Source organism: Capricornis sumatraensis, chromosome 3 (genome assembly GCF_032405125.1).
Source record: "Capricornis sumatraensis isolate serow.1 chromosome 3, serow.2, whole genome shotgun sequence".
In the NCBI taxonomy this organism is placed as follows: domain Eukaryota; kingdom Metazoa; phylum Chordata; class Mammalia; order Artiodactyla; family Bovidae; genus Capricornis; species Capricornis sumatraensis.
Genome location: NC_091071.1, coordinates 175,365,332 through 175,383,479, shown reverse-complemented (window position 1 = coordinate 175,383,479; position 18,148 = coordinate 175,365,332). Strand labels below are relative to the sequence as shown.

At 41.1% G+C, this 18,148-nt stretch overlaps 1 protein-coding gene and 1 non-coding gene across 7 annotated transcripts in view; both read right to left on the bottom strand.

Moving 5' to 3' along the window:
- Positions 1–18,148, bottom strand: part of USP48 (ubiquitin specific peptidase 48) — a 73,059-nt gene that overhangs the window by 37,026 nt on the left and 17,885 nt on the right. For all 6 annotated transcript variants that reach the window (XM_068967098.1, XM_068967103.1, XM_068967100.1 and 3 more), the window contains exons 2-9: positions 14,702–14,822; positions 13,409–13,565; positions 9,872–9,999; positions 9,399–9,523; positions 8,801–8,909; positions 6,468–6,601; positions 5,770–5,852; positions 743–922 (exon numbers count right to left, since the gene is read on the bottom strand). In XM_068967098.1, the coding sequence (XP_068823199.1) occupies positions 743–922; positions 5,770–5,852; positions 6,468–6,601; positions 8,801–8,909; positions 9,399–9,523; positions 9,872–9,999; positions 13,409–13,565; positions 14,702–14,822 (1,037 nt within the window). The remainder of the gene's footprint in view (positions 1–742; positions 923–5,769; positions 5,853–6,467; positions 6,602–8,800; positions 8,910–9,398; positions 9,524–9,871; positions 10,000–13,408; positions 13,566–14,701; positions 14,823–18,148) is intronic.
- On the bottom strand, positions 451–555 carry LOC138077335 (small nucleolar RNA U13). Its single transcript, XR_011144780.1, has one exon. It is a non-coding gene; the product is annotated as a small nucleolar RNA U13 (small nucleolar RNA).

Here is an 18,148-nt window from a genome sequence, read left to right as displayed (position 1 = left end):
TGAAGGGGAGATGCTGTTCAGAGAACTAAGTTCCCCTACTATTACTTCTCAAAAATATATGTCCTGACCCAGAGAAATACATAGTCCCAATCCTACTATATTAAATCTACTGCTGCTGCTGCTGCTGCTAAGTCGCTTCAGTCGTGTCTGACTCTGTGCGACCCCATAGACAGGAGCCCACCAGGCTCCCCCATCCCTGGGATTCTCCAGGCAAGAACACTGCAGTGGGTTGCCATCTCCTTCTCCAATGCGTGAAAGTGAAAAGTGAAAGGGAAGTCACTTCAGTCTTGTCCGACTCTGTGCGACCCCATAGACGGAAGCCCACCAGGCTCCTCTGTCCCCCACAATTAATCTGCTAATTGAAAATGAAACATACGCCTTCAGACTGTGCTAAAAACAGGACATTATGGAACCATCCCTGGAGCAAAATCACTTTTTTCTTTTTTGTCACGTCAGATGGGTAATGTGCCGGTGTCGTGACAAGGTCTGGAGGGAGGCACAAATCACGCAATAGCGCGAACACCCAACCATCACCCTCATGAACTACAAAAGGATCCAAAATCACTTTTGAAAGAAAAATCCAAGCATTGCTAACAAAGTTCAGAGATTTCACGTGTTTAAGAAATGAAAATAGCATTGATAGTCCATAACAATCTTGGGCCATAATAATTTCTCACAGACATTTTTGTTTAAAAAAAGAAAATTATATTTTAAAAGGGCACTCACAACTTAAAGGTTTTACCTAGATCTTCCTCAATCCCTAGTTGTAATTTCTTCCCCTCCATCTTTTCTATGTCTTCATCATTAAACTTATACCATTCGCCAGACTGTGGATCTTTCACGTGGGCAATGTAGTGGCCAGAATAAGCACTCACTCCTCTGTGTATGAGGACCGCGCTGAGTTCATACACATAGGACCCACCTAGGGAAGGAGAAGGGGAAAAAGTTAAAGAAATTTTAGATGACATTATTTCTTCTTATATCCTGGGCCTGCACTGTAATGATTACAATTCTTTATGCATCCAGCTGAACCCGAAACATGTCACCTTAGATTTAAAAAATTTAGTCTCATAAAATAACGTGGCAGTCATCGTTTTTATCACCTCTCTGTCAACTCTCTATTCCCTCTGCAATATGTACAGATGCAAAGCTACAGCATATTCTGTGCACTTAGGGTCACGAAGTTATCCTGCAGTACACTTCCCCTCACGCACCAACGGGCTGAGCCGTGTGCTCACCAAGAATCAGACGGGTCATATTTTCTAACGTCTTACAGAAATTAACTACACACAAACTAGTAAGATTTGAATGCAAAATCGAAAAGCTATTACTTCTAGGAAAAAAAAGAGAATTTTTTTTAAATTAGATATATCATTAAAGAAAAGTGCTTTCAAAATAGGTGTAGATAAGGGAATTCCCCAGCGGTCCAGTGGCTAGGACTCTGTGCTCTCACTGCCGGAGGTGAGGTTTGGATCACTGGTCAGGGCACGGAGGTCCCACAAGCCATGGGGCAGCTGAGCTCACATGTGCCACAACCACAGAGCCCATGCCCCACGACAGAGCCCCAGCGCAACGCCCCCCAAAGTCCTGAAATAACCCATGAACCTAGTCGTGGAGCAGCTGGGCTAACGTGTGCCACAACCACAGAGCCCATGCCCCACGACAGAGCCCCAGTGCAATGCCCCCCCCAAAGCCCTGAAATAACCCATGGAACTACTCGTGGATGTCTCCACTAAAATGTCTCCACTGGCCAGGTTCTTACAGCATGAGTGAGCAAGGGAACCTTAAGCACTGAACTTGATCTGCAATGATACCTAACCCGTAGGGACCCCGGGAGCCTGGCAGAAAGAAACCTAAGGTCTCTCTCGAGGAGGTGGCTTCATCTCAGCCCTAAGTGAATCTCCACAAAAAATTTTACAGGGACTTCCCTGTTGGTCCAATGGTTAAGACTCTGCTTCCACTGTGGGGGTGGGGGCTTGGGGGGGAGGGGATGCACGCTCAGATTCAACCCCTGGTGGGGAAACAAAGATCCCACATGTCACACAGTGCAAAGAGTAAAAAACAAAAATACTATAAAAAGTTTTCCAGAGATAACCAAGTACAGAAGACCTGGTAACATTAAAATAACCAAATGGGAGAGCAAAAAGAAACTTACATAATACTCCAACAATGTCAGTCATGGATTATAAAATTAGGCTTCTATGTTTAGAGAAATGAGAAACTTGAAAATATAGGCAAGTGACAGGACACTTTAATAAAAGTGATGCAAATTTTAATTAGAGAAACTTAAGAGTGTAAATTAACAAAAGTGTAAACAGATTAACTGATCCAGTTAAAAGAACAAATTATTTAACTAGATTTTGTTCATAAAAATTTGGAATTCTTCAAAATACAGACAGACAATTCTCCAGCCACCAATAGCCCAGATGAACAAGCAGAGGAGGCAGACTGAGATTAAACAATGGGTTAGGCTTCACCTGGCAATATCCCAGGAGGCAGAGCTACACTGTAACTACTACACTGTAGTATACGACACTAGAACGACACTGTAATGTTTAGGGGTGCAAGTTTATACAGCAAAATGCTAAAGCCAACACACAGAAAAAGTAGTGACTGCCAGCAACTCAGACTAACGACTCTATTTCAGGAGGAAGGAGACTGCACCCAGGCGGGTCACACAGGAAGCTTTGGAGTGGGTGGTACTCAGGAAGATATTCACTTTGTGATAATTCTCTGAACCGTTTATTTCTGTATTTTTATTTTTATGGATGTCTTCTATTTTATCATTTTTAAAAGAAGAGGAAAATAGAGTGGAACAAAATATACGGTATTTATAGAAAGACAGGTAGGTTATGACCTTCAGAAGGGCTGAGGGAGGGTGGAAGACAAAATCACTGAAGGAGAGAAGTCGTTATCAGGTCAGCTGAAGACTGTCTACGACAGTGGCACCTAGCAGTATCCTCAAGTTATTAATGAAGACAATAAATCACAGAAGTATTAGCAGTAACTATGACTATTACCAATAGATACAAGTTTTTATTATTACATTATCACTGTTGCAGATAACCTGAAAGAGTACAGAATTAAAATTCCAACTTTATGAAAATCCTTACGCTGTGGGTTTCTCAAGCAAACAATTTAAAAGATCATTTATTCCTTCCGAGTTTTTTTGTATGGTATGAGAACAGAAAAGGCACTGATGTTTGTCTGGTATATCTATTCCCATTTAAAGGGCTTCTCTGATAGCTCAGCTGGTAAAGAATCCACCTGCAATAAAGAATGCACCTGCAATGCAGGAGATCCTGGTTTGACTCCTGGGTCAGGAAGATGCACTGGAGAAGGGATAGCCTACCCACTCCAGTATTCTTGGGCTTCCCTTGTGGCTCAGCTGGTAGAGAATCTGCCTGCAATGTGGGAGACCTGGATTCGATCCCTGGGTTGGGAAGATCCCCTGAAAAAGGGAAAAGCTACCCACTCCAGTATTGTGGGCTTCAGAGTTCCATGGACTATACAGTCCATGGGGTTGCAAAGAGTCAGACATGACTGAGCGACTCTGACTTCACTTCTATTACGGTATTACAAATCTGTCTTAGTATTTTGATAACTACATTTAAGTGGCAAAAGTCTATGAATTTTATTTAGACTTCATATTGTCTATAGGGATATTAAAATCCCCAAGTAATATGGCAGGAGTTAAGTTAGTAAGCTGCTAAATATTCAAGGTATGAGAATCCCTCAGTCTACACATCTGTGTATCTGCAGGTTCACTATTTAAAAAAATAAATTCTCCTTTAAAAACAGATCACCTTTTTAGATCTATCCTTTCTGTTTTGTGTGGATATACGTGTGCTGACACATAGGAATAAGAATCCAGAAAAAAAAAAGAATATGAAAGTGGAAGCGTTATTCTTTACGATATGAATTGGGAAAAAAATATATAATAAATTGAATCATGCTAAGAACTACTCGAAATCATACACTGGAGTCAAGGAAAGGAATAATGTGGGAATTCCCTGACAGTCCAGTGGTTAGGATTCAGAGCTTTCACTGTGAGGGAACTAAGGTCCAGCAAGCGGCAAGGGAAAAAAAGGGGGGGGGAGGAATAATCTGTACATTTCCTACGTTCCTAACCCCCAAGAAACCACTAAGTAACCAGGCTTCTCTAATTTCAAATAATTGACTATGCAAAGGAGGCAGGAAGCAAACTACTACAGGCAGTGAACGACTGTGAAGTTCACTCAACCAGGCAAGCGTAACAGTAACAGCACCGGGCGCAGCAGCTTTCCTCTCCCGGCTGTGAGCGTGGCGTGGGGGCAGCGCGGGGGCGCCCTCGGGCTTTCTCTGGCTGTGGCGGGCGGGGGCTGCTCTTGGTGTGCCGGCTTCTCACGCCAGGGGCGCTCTTGTGGAGCGTGAGTTCTGGGCACACAAGCTTCAGGAGTTGTGGTACATAGGCTTGGCTGCTCCACAGCATGTGGGATCTTCCCAGACCCGGGATCGAACTGATATCCCTTGTATTGCAAGGCGGATTCTTAACCACTGGACCACCAGGGAAACCCCACAGGTATACATTTTAACCTCCCCTATACTGATTAGAGAGTACCATGCATTTAAGGCTTAAATATCACTTCCCCACCTTCCCAATCATTGCTTTGGAAGGTCTTAGATTATGGCTTGGCACCAGAACTGTTTTATGGAGACAGAGGTTATGATATAATCTCTGTATTAAAAATTTCACGAACATTAATGTCAATCTTAAAAGAGAAGTAAAACGGTCCATCCTGTAAGGGCAGAAGAGAAACAAAGGGCAAGATGCTTCTTTTCTCTAACAAGGATCATCCTGTTTAGTAAGATGACGACTACCAAAGAAGAAAGTAATTACATTACAGCATAAATACTGCAACCAGGCCATCTAATGTTTCTGATAAAATCTTTTTTAAAACCATGAATGGAGGCAACGTGGAGACCCTTAATTTTACGAGGAATTACAGATATAGTAGTGAGGCTAACAAAGGTTTACTTTGCCAACAAAGGTCCGTCTAGTCAAGGCTATGGTTTTTCCAGTGGTCATGTATGGATGTGAGAGTTGGACTATAAAGAAGGCTGAGTGCCGAAGAATTGATGCTTTTGAACTGTGGTTGGAGAAGACTCTTGAGAGTCCCTTGGACTGCAAGGAGATCCAATCAGTCCATCCTAAAGGAGATCAGTCCTGGGTGTTCACTGGAAGGACTGATGTTGAAACTGAAACTGCAATACTTTGGTCACCTTATGCGAAGAACCGACTCATTGGAAAAGACCCTGATGCTGGGAAGGATTGAAGGCGGGAGGAGAAGGGGGCGACAGGGGATGACATGGTTGGATGGCATCACTGACTCTATGGACATGAGTCTGAGTAAACTCCGGGAGTTGGTGATGGACAGGGAGGCCTGGCGTGCTGCAGTCCATGGGGTCACAAAGTCAGACACGACTGAGTGACTGAACTGAACTGAACTGAAATGAGGCTAAGGCAACAAGAGTGAGTTCAGGAATAGCAAAGGAATTTATTCTTTATTCTTTTATATCCTTAATTATATATTGATGAACCATCTAATCTTTGTTATGTACTCACTTATAGAAAATAAAAATAACCTTTCAACTCACCTAAAATGCCTTTGTTCTCAGAGACTGGCAAATAAAATTTAGTGGTGAACTCCTATTCTGTACTCAACGCAAGTGGATCACAAGTTACAGTCTCTGAGCACTGTAATTATCACTGCTTGGTAAAAATATTACCTTTGTGTTCCACATACGGCTCCATATCCAAAATTTCTGAGAAGCCAATGTAGGTATTCAGCTTTTTCTTATGTCCAGTTTGCCTAACCAAGGAGAAAGCTAATTGTAATTATATTTAAAACAACCATAAAACAATGTGTAAGTTCTACTGGCTTCTTTAAATAAACTGGGCAGTAGCTAGGTAGATTTCTTTTTACAATCTTGCTCAAAACCTGTCATTGAATTGGGCAATAAATAATCAACAAGCTAAAAAGTATGAATTTAAGGAGCTAATTCCAAACAGCACATTTCCAGACATTTTAATTTTAATATAAAAGAAAACATACATGTTCCAGCTATACAGAAGAAATGCACATGTTAAAAAAAAATCGTCTGATTTTAATTATAAAAGATCTATTTCCATGCGAATGGGGGTTGCACTGCTGTGAATAGAAAATTTACTCAACTTCTTATACAATAATATAAAATATTAAGGTAACTGATAAATGTCTGCTTTTCCTTTGCAGTTTTAAGTAATTTTACAGAAAAATAAGGATTCTCTACTTCTCTAGTTTTTAATTATGACAGGCTCCATCTATAACTTTCATCCCAAAATCCAAGGTTTCAAATTAAAAGCATTCTACTATCATATCTATGGTAAAATCTGTACGTATCAGTCCACAGTGAGCAGCTACACACTACGACTCGCACATATTTACCTGTCAAAGACAAAACGCATTAGCTGCAAGTTCAGAGTGCAAGGAAGACTAAGGAGTCGGATCTTCCTTGTTGCATTCTGTTTGCTTTGACAGTTTTCACAAAAGTATCGATTGTCTCCTTCTAACTTTTCTTCCTGATCAGGAATAAGGCACATTAGTTTGAAAAAAAAAAAAAAGAGATTTTTTTAATGATCAAAACTCTGATGCAAATAACAATTTCACTTCAGCTAACAGTTTTTACTCAAGCTGTTAAGATCAAGTCATTATAAATAATGAAGGACACACAAGATTAAGTTAGATTAGCAATGACATTATTAACTTGTATACAATGCTTTAAAACTGATGTTTCTTTCTGAAATGTATGATTTTAAAAATGCTTGGGTTTTAGGTCTTTTTTTCCTGATAATGCCGTTGCTGGGAATTGAAGGAAATAGGTTTAAAAAAGAAATCATATGTACTTTAATGCAGCAAAATTAATTTTAAAACAGTGAAAATGGTTGGAAGATACCTACGGGCACCAAATATGAAACTGTATATGCAAATTTCACACACACACACAGTTAAAATTACTAAACCGCATTCATGACACAAAACTGAGAGTGCAGAAAAACTCAATGCTAGAGCGAACGGTGGTTTACTGTTAACTGTGTCCTGTTTCTGCACCAGCTCTTTGTTACAGACTGCGCTTCAGTACAGTAAGGCAGCACCAGCACTGCCGCTGCCCGCCTCTGCTCCACTGACACTCTCCCTGTGCTCCTCACTCACATCCCCTCAGGGTCTCTTAATGTCGGAATGTCCCAGGGTCCAGTCTCGGCCTTCACCTCTCTCTTGCCCCTGGTGATTTTACTATGCCCTGACGTTTTCACCCTGAACCCTATCAGGTCTGACATGCCCCAGTGCAGACTCCTACCTCCTCTCCCAAACCTGCTCCTCCCACCCTCCTTCACGTCTCAGTCACGCCAACTCCATTCTTCTAGTTCTTAAGGACAAAACCTCAGTAATCCTTGACTCCTCTTTTCCTCCGTATCCCGTCGGCAAGTTTCTTCAGCTCTACTTTGAAAACTCCGAACACTTCTTATCCTCTCTTCAGTTAACCCGTGGTCCAAGTCACCATCAACTCCTCTGTCTGCCCTTGCCTCACTGTTAGCCTTTTCTTAAGACAGTACTCAAAGTTTTCCTGTTGAAACAGATTACACAGCGTACACCCCTTGAGGGCACTGCATTTCACTCAAACTTCTGACAAAGGTCTACCAGGCCCTCTCTGATATGGCCCTTAGTTATCTCTACTATGTCTTCTATCATTTCCCCCTTGTCTATTTATTTCAACCACAGTGATCTCCGTGCTGCTCCTCAAGCCTGCAGACATATTCCTGTCTAATGCTCTGAACCTGTTATTTCATCTTCGCCCCAGTTCTTGGCCTACTCACTACTCCACTTTATCACCCTTCCACATTCTCCATGCCCTGCTTTAGTTTTCTTCATCGCACTTATTACAGTTGACACATTAGATATTTTTCTATTTATTTTATTGTTCCTTGTTGCTCCCCATACCACTACATTATAAGCTTTCTTAAAGGCAAAAGATGTTTGTCTGCCTCATTCACTATGGTTATTCCCAACAGCGGAAACACTGCCTGAACACTGCAAACAGTCAGTATTTAGCTGAATGCATCCAATAAATGAGTGCTTCGAGCTGCTGATGGCTATGCCAAAAACAAAAGGTAAGAAAAGTACAAAAATATTTCAAGAAAGTAAGCTATATAATAAGCTTATCTTCTATGCCATGTGCCTGTTCCTACATGATTACAAAGGTTTCTGATTAGCAACTTTTCCACTCTGAACAAAAGAGAACCATTTCCTTGTCTCTACATAAATCTAAACACACAAAGAGAGAAACATGGAGTGGAGGGGCTGAAGAGTGGTTATATTTTGATGTAAAAAATTACATTTAACACTTTCTATTTCTCATTAAGTGAAAAAGTAAATTAATCTTATGTTAACATAGCTTACACTTTCTTATTCTACTATACCCCAATCACACAAGCTTTTATACACATAATTCTACATATAAAATAACCTGAAATAGCCAAAAATTATGTTAAGGTGCTTCTGTAATTTACAGTTAATTTACAGTTTCTTCTAAATCATTAGAAGAATTTCTTCTAAATTTACAGTTTCTTCTTTAATTTACAGTTTCTTCTAAATCATTATATAAACAGTTCATATGGAGAAAAAGTTAAAATAATGAATTTATCCATTAAATCAAAAGGACATTCAGAGCAGTATTTAACTGTTAAGGAGCAGAAATGACAAATATGCCAAAATCTGAATACCTTTAAAAATTCCGAGATACAATCTGTTAACTGTTTGTGGCCTTGGATATTTAACTCCAGTTCATAAAATTTTGATAAAAGCTTAGATTCTCTGCCACACTGGTTGCAGCTATAATAAAGCAGAGCGAGAACATTATGATCAGAGTGGGAAAAGCAATAAGGTTTTACTGTTCTATAACCTGAAGATACAGAAAGAAACATTACCTTAATTCTTTCACTGACATTTTCTACACTATGTATACTCAAAAAATAAAACAAAGTGATTGATGAGGGCATGCATTTTATGATTAGGAAAATGTTCAAGAGTTATTTTACTTTTGGTATCAAGTAGGCTCCAATTTTACTCTTGTCAGCTCACACCACAGCCATAAAATAAACAGCAAGAGCTCAACCAGACAGTTTCCAACACCTGCATAGGTTCAATTGCAATTATCAGGTCAGTTGTTTACCTGTTCCCATAGAAACATATTACTATAAATATCTCAGGTCCCATGATAAGCCACTAAAGCCATAACGCGGACCTGAAGTCAAAACTACAAAACACGTAAGCAACCACCTCAGAATAAAATGTATCATGAAAAAGTGGAAACACACTTACACAGTTACATAAGCATATTCCCCACAGAACTGCTGTTGGACAATGTTCCTCACATCGGGATTCTTTTGTTTAGACAAAGTATCTTCCAAAAGAGACATAAAGAGCTTTGAAAATTCTTGGGCATCCTACAATACAGGTTTGAGTTAATTAAAAAAAAAAAAAAACAAACATACCTTGCTTTTCAATTTCTGCTACAAACAGTAGTGAGTAAAATAACCCAGAAGCTGTCTGTACTTAGAACTTAAAATTTCTGAAAAAGGACTACAGCAATGTTGAATCCATTTTGTGCCCACATATGAATTTTCAGAAATGGAATCAAGGAAAATGTGTAATATGCTAAGCAGTAAATAAACGCTCTAACTCAAAACAGAGGAAAATTAATTTTTTAAAATTCCTTCATTTCTTTCTATAATGATTAAAAGGAATGCTTTTTATATTAAAAAAATAATAATAATTAAAAGAAAAGTTCTTACCTGCTGCTGCCCTGTGTCCAAGCCCAAGGCTTTCACAAATCCTGACGGGTCAATGTATCGCCTATTACTATTTTGTAACAAGGCAAATAAGTACTGGAGATGCTCACAAATCGTTTGAGGCTCATAATCTATTAAAGAAATGTTTGTTTTTAAAAAACTGCTATTTAAAAAAAATATGTACACCTCGTCATATGAGGACATAATTAAAAAAACCTTCTGTCCAAACTAAATTAGTGTTTTATTACATTTTTTTAAAACTTTCAAAGAAATTAGTAACCACATCTTTTGGAAGTAATAAGGCAACATTGGCTGTCCATATACATCCCCTAAAGGCAAGGGCCTACCCTCGTCACAACAATAATGATCATGACTACAGTTTCTAGAGTATCAAATCCCACCAAAACTTCCAATCCAATAAAGGCCATATACCATATTTACTATTTGCCAAATACTTTAATATAACCCCCATTCATGTGAACTTGCCACAGAGCAAATGATACATTGATTGAAATCTGAATGAACAACAGAACAATTTACTGGTAAGAATCCTAAAATTTAGTTTCACGTTTTAATGAGTTGCGGAAAGAAAGTGAAGTTACTCAGTTGTGTCCGACTATTTGCGACCCCACGGATTGTAGCCTACCAGGCTTCTCCGTCCATGGGATTTTCTAGGTAACAGTACGGAGTGGGTTGTCATTTCCTTGTCCAGGGGATCTTCTTGACCCAGGTCTCGAACCTGGGTCTCCTGCATGGCACGCAGATGCTTTTACCATCTGAGCCACCAGGTAAGTCATCAGTTGGCGGAAGGTGCCTGGAGAATCCCAGCGACAGGGGAGCCTGGTGGGCTGCCGTCTATGGGGTCGCACAGAGTTGGACATGACTGAAGCGACTTAGCAGCAGCAGCAGCATGCAAATAGGAAGCATGGATCAAGAGCCCTAAAAGATCTGAATTTTCCGTTCTGTGCTGCCGTTATCAATTAATTGACTTTCAGCTCCAAATCTACCCTTCTATGCCTGCTCTGTGCCAACAAAGATGAGCTCTGCAAAGATTCCTCCTTTGCCAGCTAGTGCAAGGTTGACTCTTGTCAGTAGAGGGCGCTGGAGGGCTCCACTGGGCCTCTTGTCAGGCTCTGCCCACTCAGCCAGCAGTGGTCAACACTCTCTTAATTGATTAAACAGCAACTCCTCTAGTAGTTTCAGTGGGATGCCTCTGGTGGGATACTTCCTCTTGAATGACTGCCCTGTGAATGACCCGGACACTCTGTGCAGGGGATTCCAAGGCCCAGTAACTTCCTGAGGACCGTTTCCGGCAAGGAAACCCACTGAGGTATCTGTTTCTTTTTGGCCATCCAGTGATGCAAGAGCTGACTCATTCGAAAAGACCCTGATCCTGGGAAAAGACTGAGGGCTGGAGAAGAAGGGGACGACAGAGGATGAGATGGCTGGATGGCATCACCGACTTGATGGGCATGAATTTGAGCAAACTCTGAAAAATAGTGAAGGATAAGGAAGCCTGGCGTGCTGCAGTCCATGAGGCTGCAGAGAGTCAGATATGCCTTAGCAACTGAACAACAAAAGTGAGCTTGGGCAGCGCTTTCTCCAGTGAGGTCTGGACCTCAAAGCTGGTCAGCGGGCCCAACGGCTCCTCCTTGTGCGTTCTTTTTCAGCCCTAGAGTTGGTGGCTGCTCCCCTATCTGCTATGTCTGTGTTTTTCAAGTCACCCTGAATTCTTGCTAACCAATTCCCCTATTACTGTAATTTCCTGTTAATAATTCTTTGTTCAAGTCTTTGTGTAGTTTCTGTCTCCTGACTGGTCTGAAGGGTCTCTTACTACTGACTGTGATTCATCCATTGTGAAAAGGAAGTCAACATTTCATTTGTAAAATAAAGATAGAAATCTTACTTCCTGGGGGTGCAGGGACTTTACAGGATATTAAAAGCTATTCAAGTAAGTCTATATCAACTCCAAATGTCTTATTTTACAGGTTATATCCTACCTGAGATCTTAAATACTTATCCTGTGATGGTTTTCCTATCTGTAAAATAAGGCAAGAATGGGGCTGGGACTAGAACTCAGGTCCCATCATTTCCAACCCAAAGCTTTCTCACTACATTGCACAGAGACTGTTAACAGGACCCAGAAATGGACACTCTTATCAAAGAACAAGGTTAAGGACTTTGATGGAATATTAAAATCTAAGTGTTTAGAAATTTAAAAAAACAAAACAAAACCAGACAGTCCTAAAGGAAATCAACTCTGAATATTTCTTGGAAGGACGGATGCTGAAGCTCCAGCACTGGTCATCCGGCCATCTGATGAGGAGAGCCGACTCACTGGAAAAGACCCTGATGCTGGGAAAGAGTGAAGGCAAGAGGACAAGGGGACCACAGAGGACGAGATGGTTGGATGGCATATCACTGACTCAGTGGACATGAGCAAACTCTGGGAGATGGTGAAGGACGGGCAAGCCTGGCGTGCTGCAGTGCATGGGGCTGTAAAGCGTCGGACACGACTGAAGCACTAAACAGCAACAAGTGCTTAGAAATTTAAAAAAAAAAATCACATCTTTCGAAGACACACATTAAAACCACAATTCCCAAAGGAGTCTGTGGTACATTATTCTACAAAATAGAAATTTAGTGTCCACTTGTTATTAGCAAATTTATATTTACCAATATAAATTTCTCATTGGTAAATTTATATTTCAGCAAAAACAATGCTAAAAATTAAAAAGGATCCATTTTCCATTACTCATCCTTTACATACACTCATTCTTTACCTTCTGTACCATTAATCTAGATTTACATATTCAGAACTGTAGCTTTTGGGAAATAAACTGAAGAATTTTTAAGCACTGTTTTGAAGCAAAGATTACTATTAACAAGGACTAAAACTATTACTGTTGTCTAAAGAGCAGCAAGAAGGAAGATGTGGGGCTTAGGAATTCTATTTTTTCTCTTTCAGAGTCAAAGGCAAGGGCCACGAGCCCAAATCAGATCACATAAATGACAGTACCGGATTTACAGAGTCAAAAAAGTTCCCAACTTGGAGCTCTTACACTGTATCATCTCAGAGAAAAACCTCTAAATAGACATATTAATTAGGAATAACAATCCACATATTATGCAGGAAAAAAAACTAAATAATTCCACTAACTAATAATAATTCCAGGAACAGTTTGAAACTGGTTTCTAAATTTGCAACAAGTGTACTCACATTATTAGTGTCTTGCTTTGCCAAGGTTGGTTAATCTTAATTTTAGAGGGTATTTTGTAAGTCAGCCTATTTGAGAATCAAAACAAAAGGCTGTGGTTACACTGAAGTATTTATTAAGCCTCTCAAACCAGGCAGAAGAGTAACCCTGTCTGTTTTATTGACTGATTTCTATCAAGCACTAGAATTTAATGGACTGCAATCACAGTGTATTACAGCGAAAACTGGTAGCTCAGGTTTCCTGTCTCTCGATGGTTGGCTCAAAGTGGTCTAGCTGGCAATCAGCTCAGGGGTGAGGCCTGCCCACACCCATCCCCACTCACCTTTTTCTTCTTGGATGCCATCTCCCATCATGTAGTCAGTACAGGTGCTTGGACATAAGTAGAGCGCCTGCCGAAGCTCCAGGTTAAGAAACCACACTTGGAGAAAAGTGTTGACGTAACAAGTGGCTCCAAGGTTAGTGAGGCCCACAAACGAGTTCTATGGATACGAAAAGTATACAGTCATAAAATCAACTTTCTCCTGAAATAAAAAAATTATGCCAAATGCTTTTAAAATTTCATCTAAAATATGTTGAACTGACTCAATCCTATAAGCCTCTCTCGGGAAAGGTTAAGGGACAGCGGTCTTGAAAGCCCACATGGGCTGACTACAGGAGTGGCGAAAGACTCAGGACACCAGCACCGCCCGTCACCAGCCTCCAGCCACCTAAACCTGTAACTCGGGAACCGTGAGCTCCAGGAAACATCAGTGTGAAGATGCATTACACAGGATTTTCCTAAGAGGTCAGAAGGACAGAAGTGAAACTTTCAGATAAATTATTTTGTATCCTACAGATCTGAGAGATTTGGGGGCGGGGGGTGGTAAGAGCAAGTTTGTTGTTTAGTCGCTGAGTTGTATCCGACTCTTGTGACCCCATGGACTGTAGCCTGCCAGGCTCCTCTGTCCATGGGATTTTTCCAGGGAAGAATACTGGAGTGAATTGCCATTTCTTTCTCCAGGGAATCCTCCCAACCCAGAGATCAAACCATGTCTTTGGCATTGCAGGCGGATTCTTTACTGAGCCACCTGGGAAGCCTCTAGAAGAAGGTAGTTACAACTTTTTTCAAAGATAAGGCTGAGAATTCTGAAACTTACAAAGAATCATTCTTTTTAAGAGAGAAAATACCTATACGGGTGACTGTATTGTAAACGCCAGGCTTTATGATTAATATTAATGTATATTACAAAAAAAGTAGAACTATCCGTTGTATAACATGTAAAAATATAAGCCCAAGGAGGCCAAATCATATCACTATGGGAGCTTGTTCTCTGGACTTACCACCTCCTTTAAAGAGACTAAAAAGAGCTCTGCTCTAAGTAAAACATGCTACCTTAAAGCAAACACAGAATCAGCACTGAACTAAAACTATTCTTAAAAGTTTACTGTATTACCTATAGCTACCTGCGCATCATTAAGAACTGCTCCAATTCAAGTGATTCCGAGTCTAAAATTCCACTACTGATCTTAAAGCTGCACAGGCTACCTGAAATCAGTAATGGTTTTTGACCACAGGAGCCGCAAACAAAGCACACAGGAATACCATATGGAAATCTCTTACAAAGCGCTGGCTTACCTTTTTTCTCCTCTCACAGTTGGGGTCATCAATATTATGAAAACTATTTTCATCTATTTCTCCTAACCAAATGTGTTCACCAATCCCAACCAAGCAATTTGGATTTCCTTTGCAGTTTCGTCTATGAAAAAAAAATTGTATAATTAAAAATACCACAGTTTCATGATAAGATACATGCAAAGTAAAACTATATAATTTGAAAAAGTAAAACTATATAATTTGAAAAAGAAAAACTATAATGATACTATTTTTTTAAAAATTCTATTTCTCATCTATTCGATTAGCAAAACGGAAAAAGCATAGTATCACATCTGGTTTGTGACGCTCTAGGGAAAGAGAATCCATTCACTCTGATGAGAATGCAAACTGGCAGGACTCTTACAGAGGGGAATTTCACAGCTGCTAACAAAGCGCTGCACACACCCCTACTCACCGTCCTGTCCATTTCATTCCCAAGAATTCACCTGAAGACGCATCTCCAGCAGTGCAGAAACACATGCACTAGCTTATCCATCACAACACTGCTTTTAAACGACCAAATACAGGCAATGTGGCACCCCCGCACGGTGGAGGGCGGCGCAACCACGACAGCAAAACCACGTGGCGGTCTCCAGGAAACGAGGCAGAGGGCCTCCAGGTACCGAGCAAGTGAAGCGCGTTCGCAAAAGAGTTACCTACAGCGCGCTGCTCTGTAGTGTAAGAAAGATGGGGAACTAAAACATGTATGTATCTGCTCGCTGGAACACAAAAGAAAACACAAATGTACACATATGCATAACAATCACTCTGTTGTACAGCAATAATCAACACAACATTTGATATCAACTGTAGCTCAATTTAAAAAAATAATAGTAAATCAGAGACTAGTGAAAGTGGTTACCTAAAGAGCATGAGAGGAATTAAGACGGAAAAAAAAAAAAAAGAGGTGTGTGATCCTTTCCTGAACATACTGTTCCATACATTGCTGAATTCTGGGGGCCATGTGAATGTTATACACAAATCAGGAAGGCTGGAAGGAACTCTAAGATTAGCACCAACAGTAACATATTTTAGTTGAGTAACACACACTGAAAGGAAGAAGATGGGGCACTACCCAAGTAACTTGAACTCAAGTCATCAGCAAGTTCATTTAGCAGTGTCAGGATCAAGATACAGGGAAGAAAACAATGAACAACCCTTTTCAAAGATACACAGCTTAACAAATCTGAAACTTTCTATGCATTCTGCAGTTGAACAAATAAGTAAATATATATTGAGGATGAAGGGAATCAAGTTTCGGAGAGGAAAGTTACAAATGAGAGGAGAGTAAAATGAACCCTACAGTGTTTATTAGGAATAATAGGTTTAAATCTAAATCCATATGGGTCCTAACACATATGAACAGGTAGATTAGTGCTGCGAGAAAAAATACAAGACAGCAGTGATTTGAATTCAGATATTTTAAAGTATTTTTTATTTGTCGGAAATTTGGATTTAATTGGGCAGCCTAAACTAAACAGCCTTTTTGTCAGCCGAGGACCTAAGAGCAGTAACATGAACACAGCCAGCAACCAGATCTTAACTTCTAAATATTCCCCAATGGAAGAACCCAGGGCTCCTGGGAGAAAGAGTAAATTTGAAGGCTGGGCAGGGAAAGTACAAGATACACATGGACATATTGCAGTGCCCCCTAAGTAAGGATGTACTCAAAGAGTGAGGGGGACATGTTAAAAGGAAGAGCTTGGATGGGGCTCCCAGTGCCCAAATCTGGAACAACTTGAGCAACAAAATGACTGGCTTACAATCTGCTCTGTAATACAGGAATTCACTGCATCTCGCTGCAGATGGTGACTGCAATCATGAAAATTAAGACGCTTGCTCCTTGGAAGAAAATCTATGACCAGCCTAGACAGCATATTAAAAGCAGAGACATTACTTTGCCAACAAAGATCCATCTAGTCAAAGCTATGGTTTTTCCAGTAGTCATGTATGGATGTGAGAGTTGGACTATAAAGAAAGCTGAGTGCCGAATTGACACTTTTGACCTGTGGTTGGAGAAGACTCTTGAGAGTCCCTTGGACTGCAAGGAGATCCAACCAGTCCATCCTGAAGGAAATCAGTCCTGAATATTCATTGGAAGGACTGATGCTGAAGCTGAAACTGCAATACTTTGGCCACCAACATGTGAAGAGTTGACTCACTGGAAAATACCCTAATGCTGGGAAAGATTGAAGGTGGGAGAAGGGGACGACAGAGGATGAGATGGTTGGATGGCATCACCGACTCAATGGACATGAATTTGAGGAACCTCTGGGAGTTGGTGGTGGACAAGGAAGCCTGGCGTGCTGCAGACCACGGGGTCGCAAAGAGTCGGACACGACTGAGCGACTGAACTGAAACAAGCAGCACGGCAGGTGCCAAGTACAGACGGCTGGATGAAACCCCCTATAGCAGAAAATCTCTCCCAGTCAGTCTCCAGTGCCCCCAAGCCCCTTTTATCCCCATCAGCTGCCGGCTACAGGTATGCAGGCCGTTGTTGCTATTCAGTCATCCAGTCGTGTCCGACTCTTTCCAACCCCATGGGCTGCAGCACACCAGGTCTCTCTGTCCCTCACCATCTTCAGAAGTTTGCCCAAGTTCATGTCCATTATATCAGTGATGCCATCCAGACATCTCATCCTCTGACGTCCCCTTTTCCTTCTGCCCTCAATCTTCCCCAGCATCACGGACTTTTCCAATGAGTCAGCTGTTCCCATCGGATGACCAAAACACTGGAGTTTCAGCTTCAGCATCAGCCCTTCCATCGAGTAGGTTGATTTCCCAAGATGGACTGGTTTGATCTCCTTGCTCTTCAAGGGACTCTCTGGAGTCTTCTCCAACACCACAGTTCAAAGGCATCAAGTCTTTGGCGCTCCACCTTCTTTACGGTCCCGCTCTCACAACCGTACGTGACCACTGGGAAGACCGTAACGTTGAGCATGCAGATCTTTGTCAGCAGAGGAGTATCTCTGCTCTTCCACACACTGGTCTGTCACAGCTTTCCTGCCAAGAAGCAAGCGTCTTCTGAGTTCATGGCTGCAGCCCCCTCCACAGTGATCTCAGAGCCCAAGGAGAGGAGATCTGTCACTGCTCACACATTTCCCCCCATTTGCCATGAAGTAACAAGGCCGGATGCCATGACCTTAGTTTCTTTAACGTTCAGTTTTACGCCGGCTCTTTCACACTCCTCCTTCACCCTCATCAAGAGGCTCTTTAGTTCTTCTTCACTTTCTGCCATAAGAGTGGTGTCATCCACATATCGGAAGTTGTTGGTGTTTCTCCCACCTGTCTTGATTCCAGCTTGTAACTCATCCAGCCCAGCACTTCTCATGATGTGCTCAGCGTACAGATTAAACAAACAGGGTGACAGCAGACAGCCCTGTCATACTCCTTTTTCAACCCTGAACCAACCAGTTGTTCCATACAGAA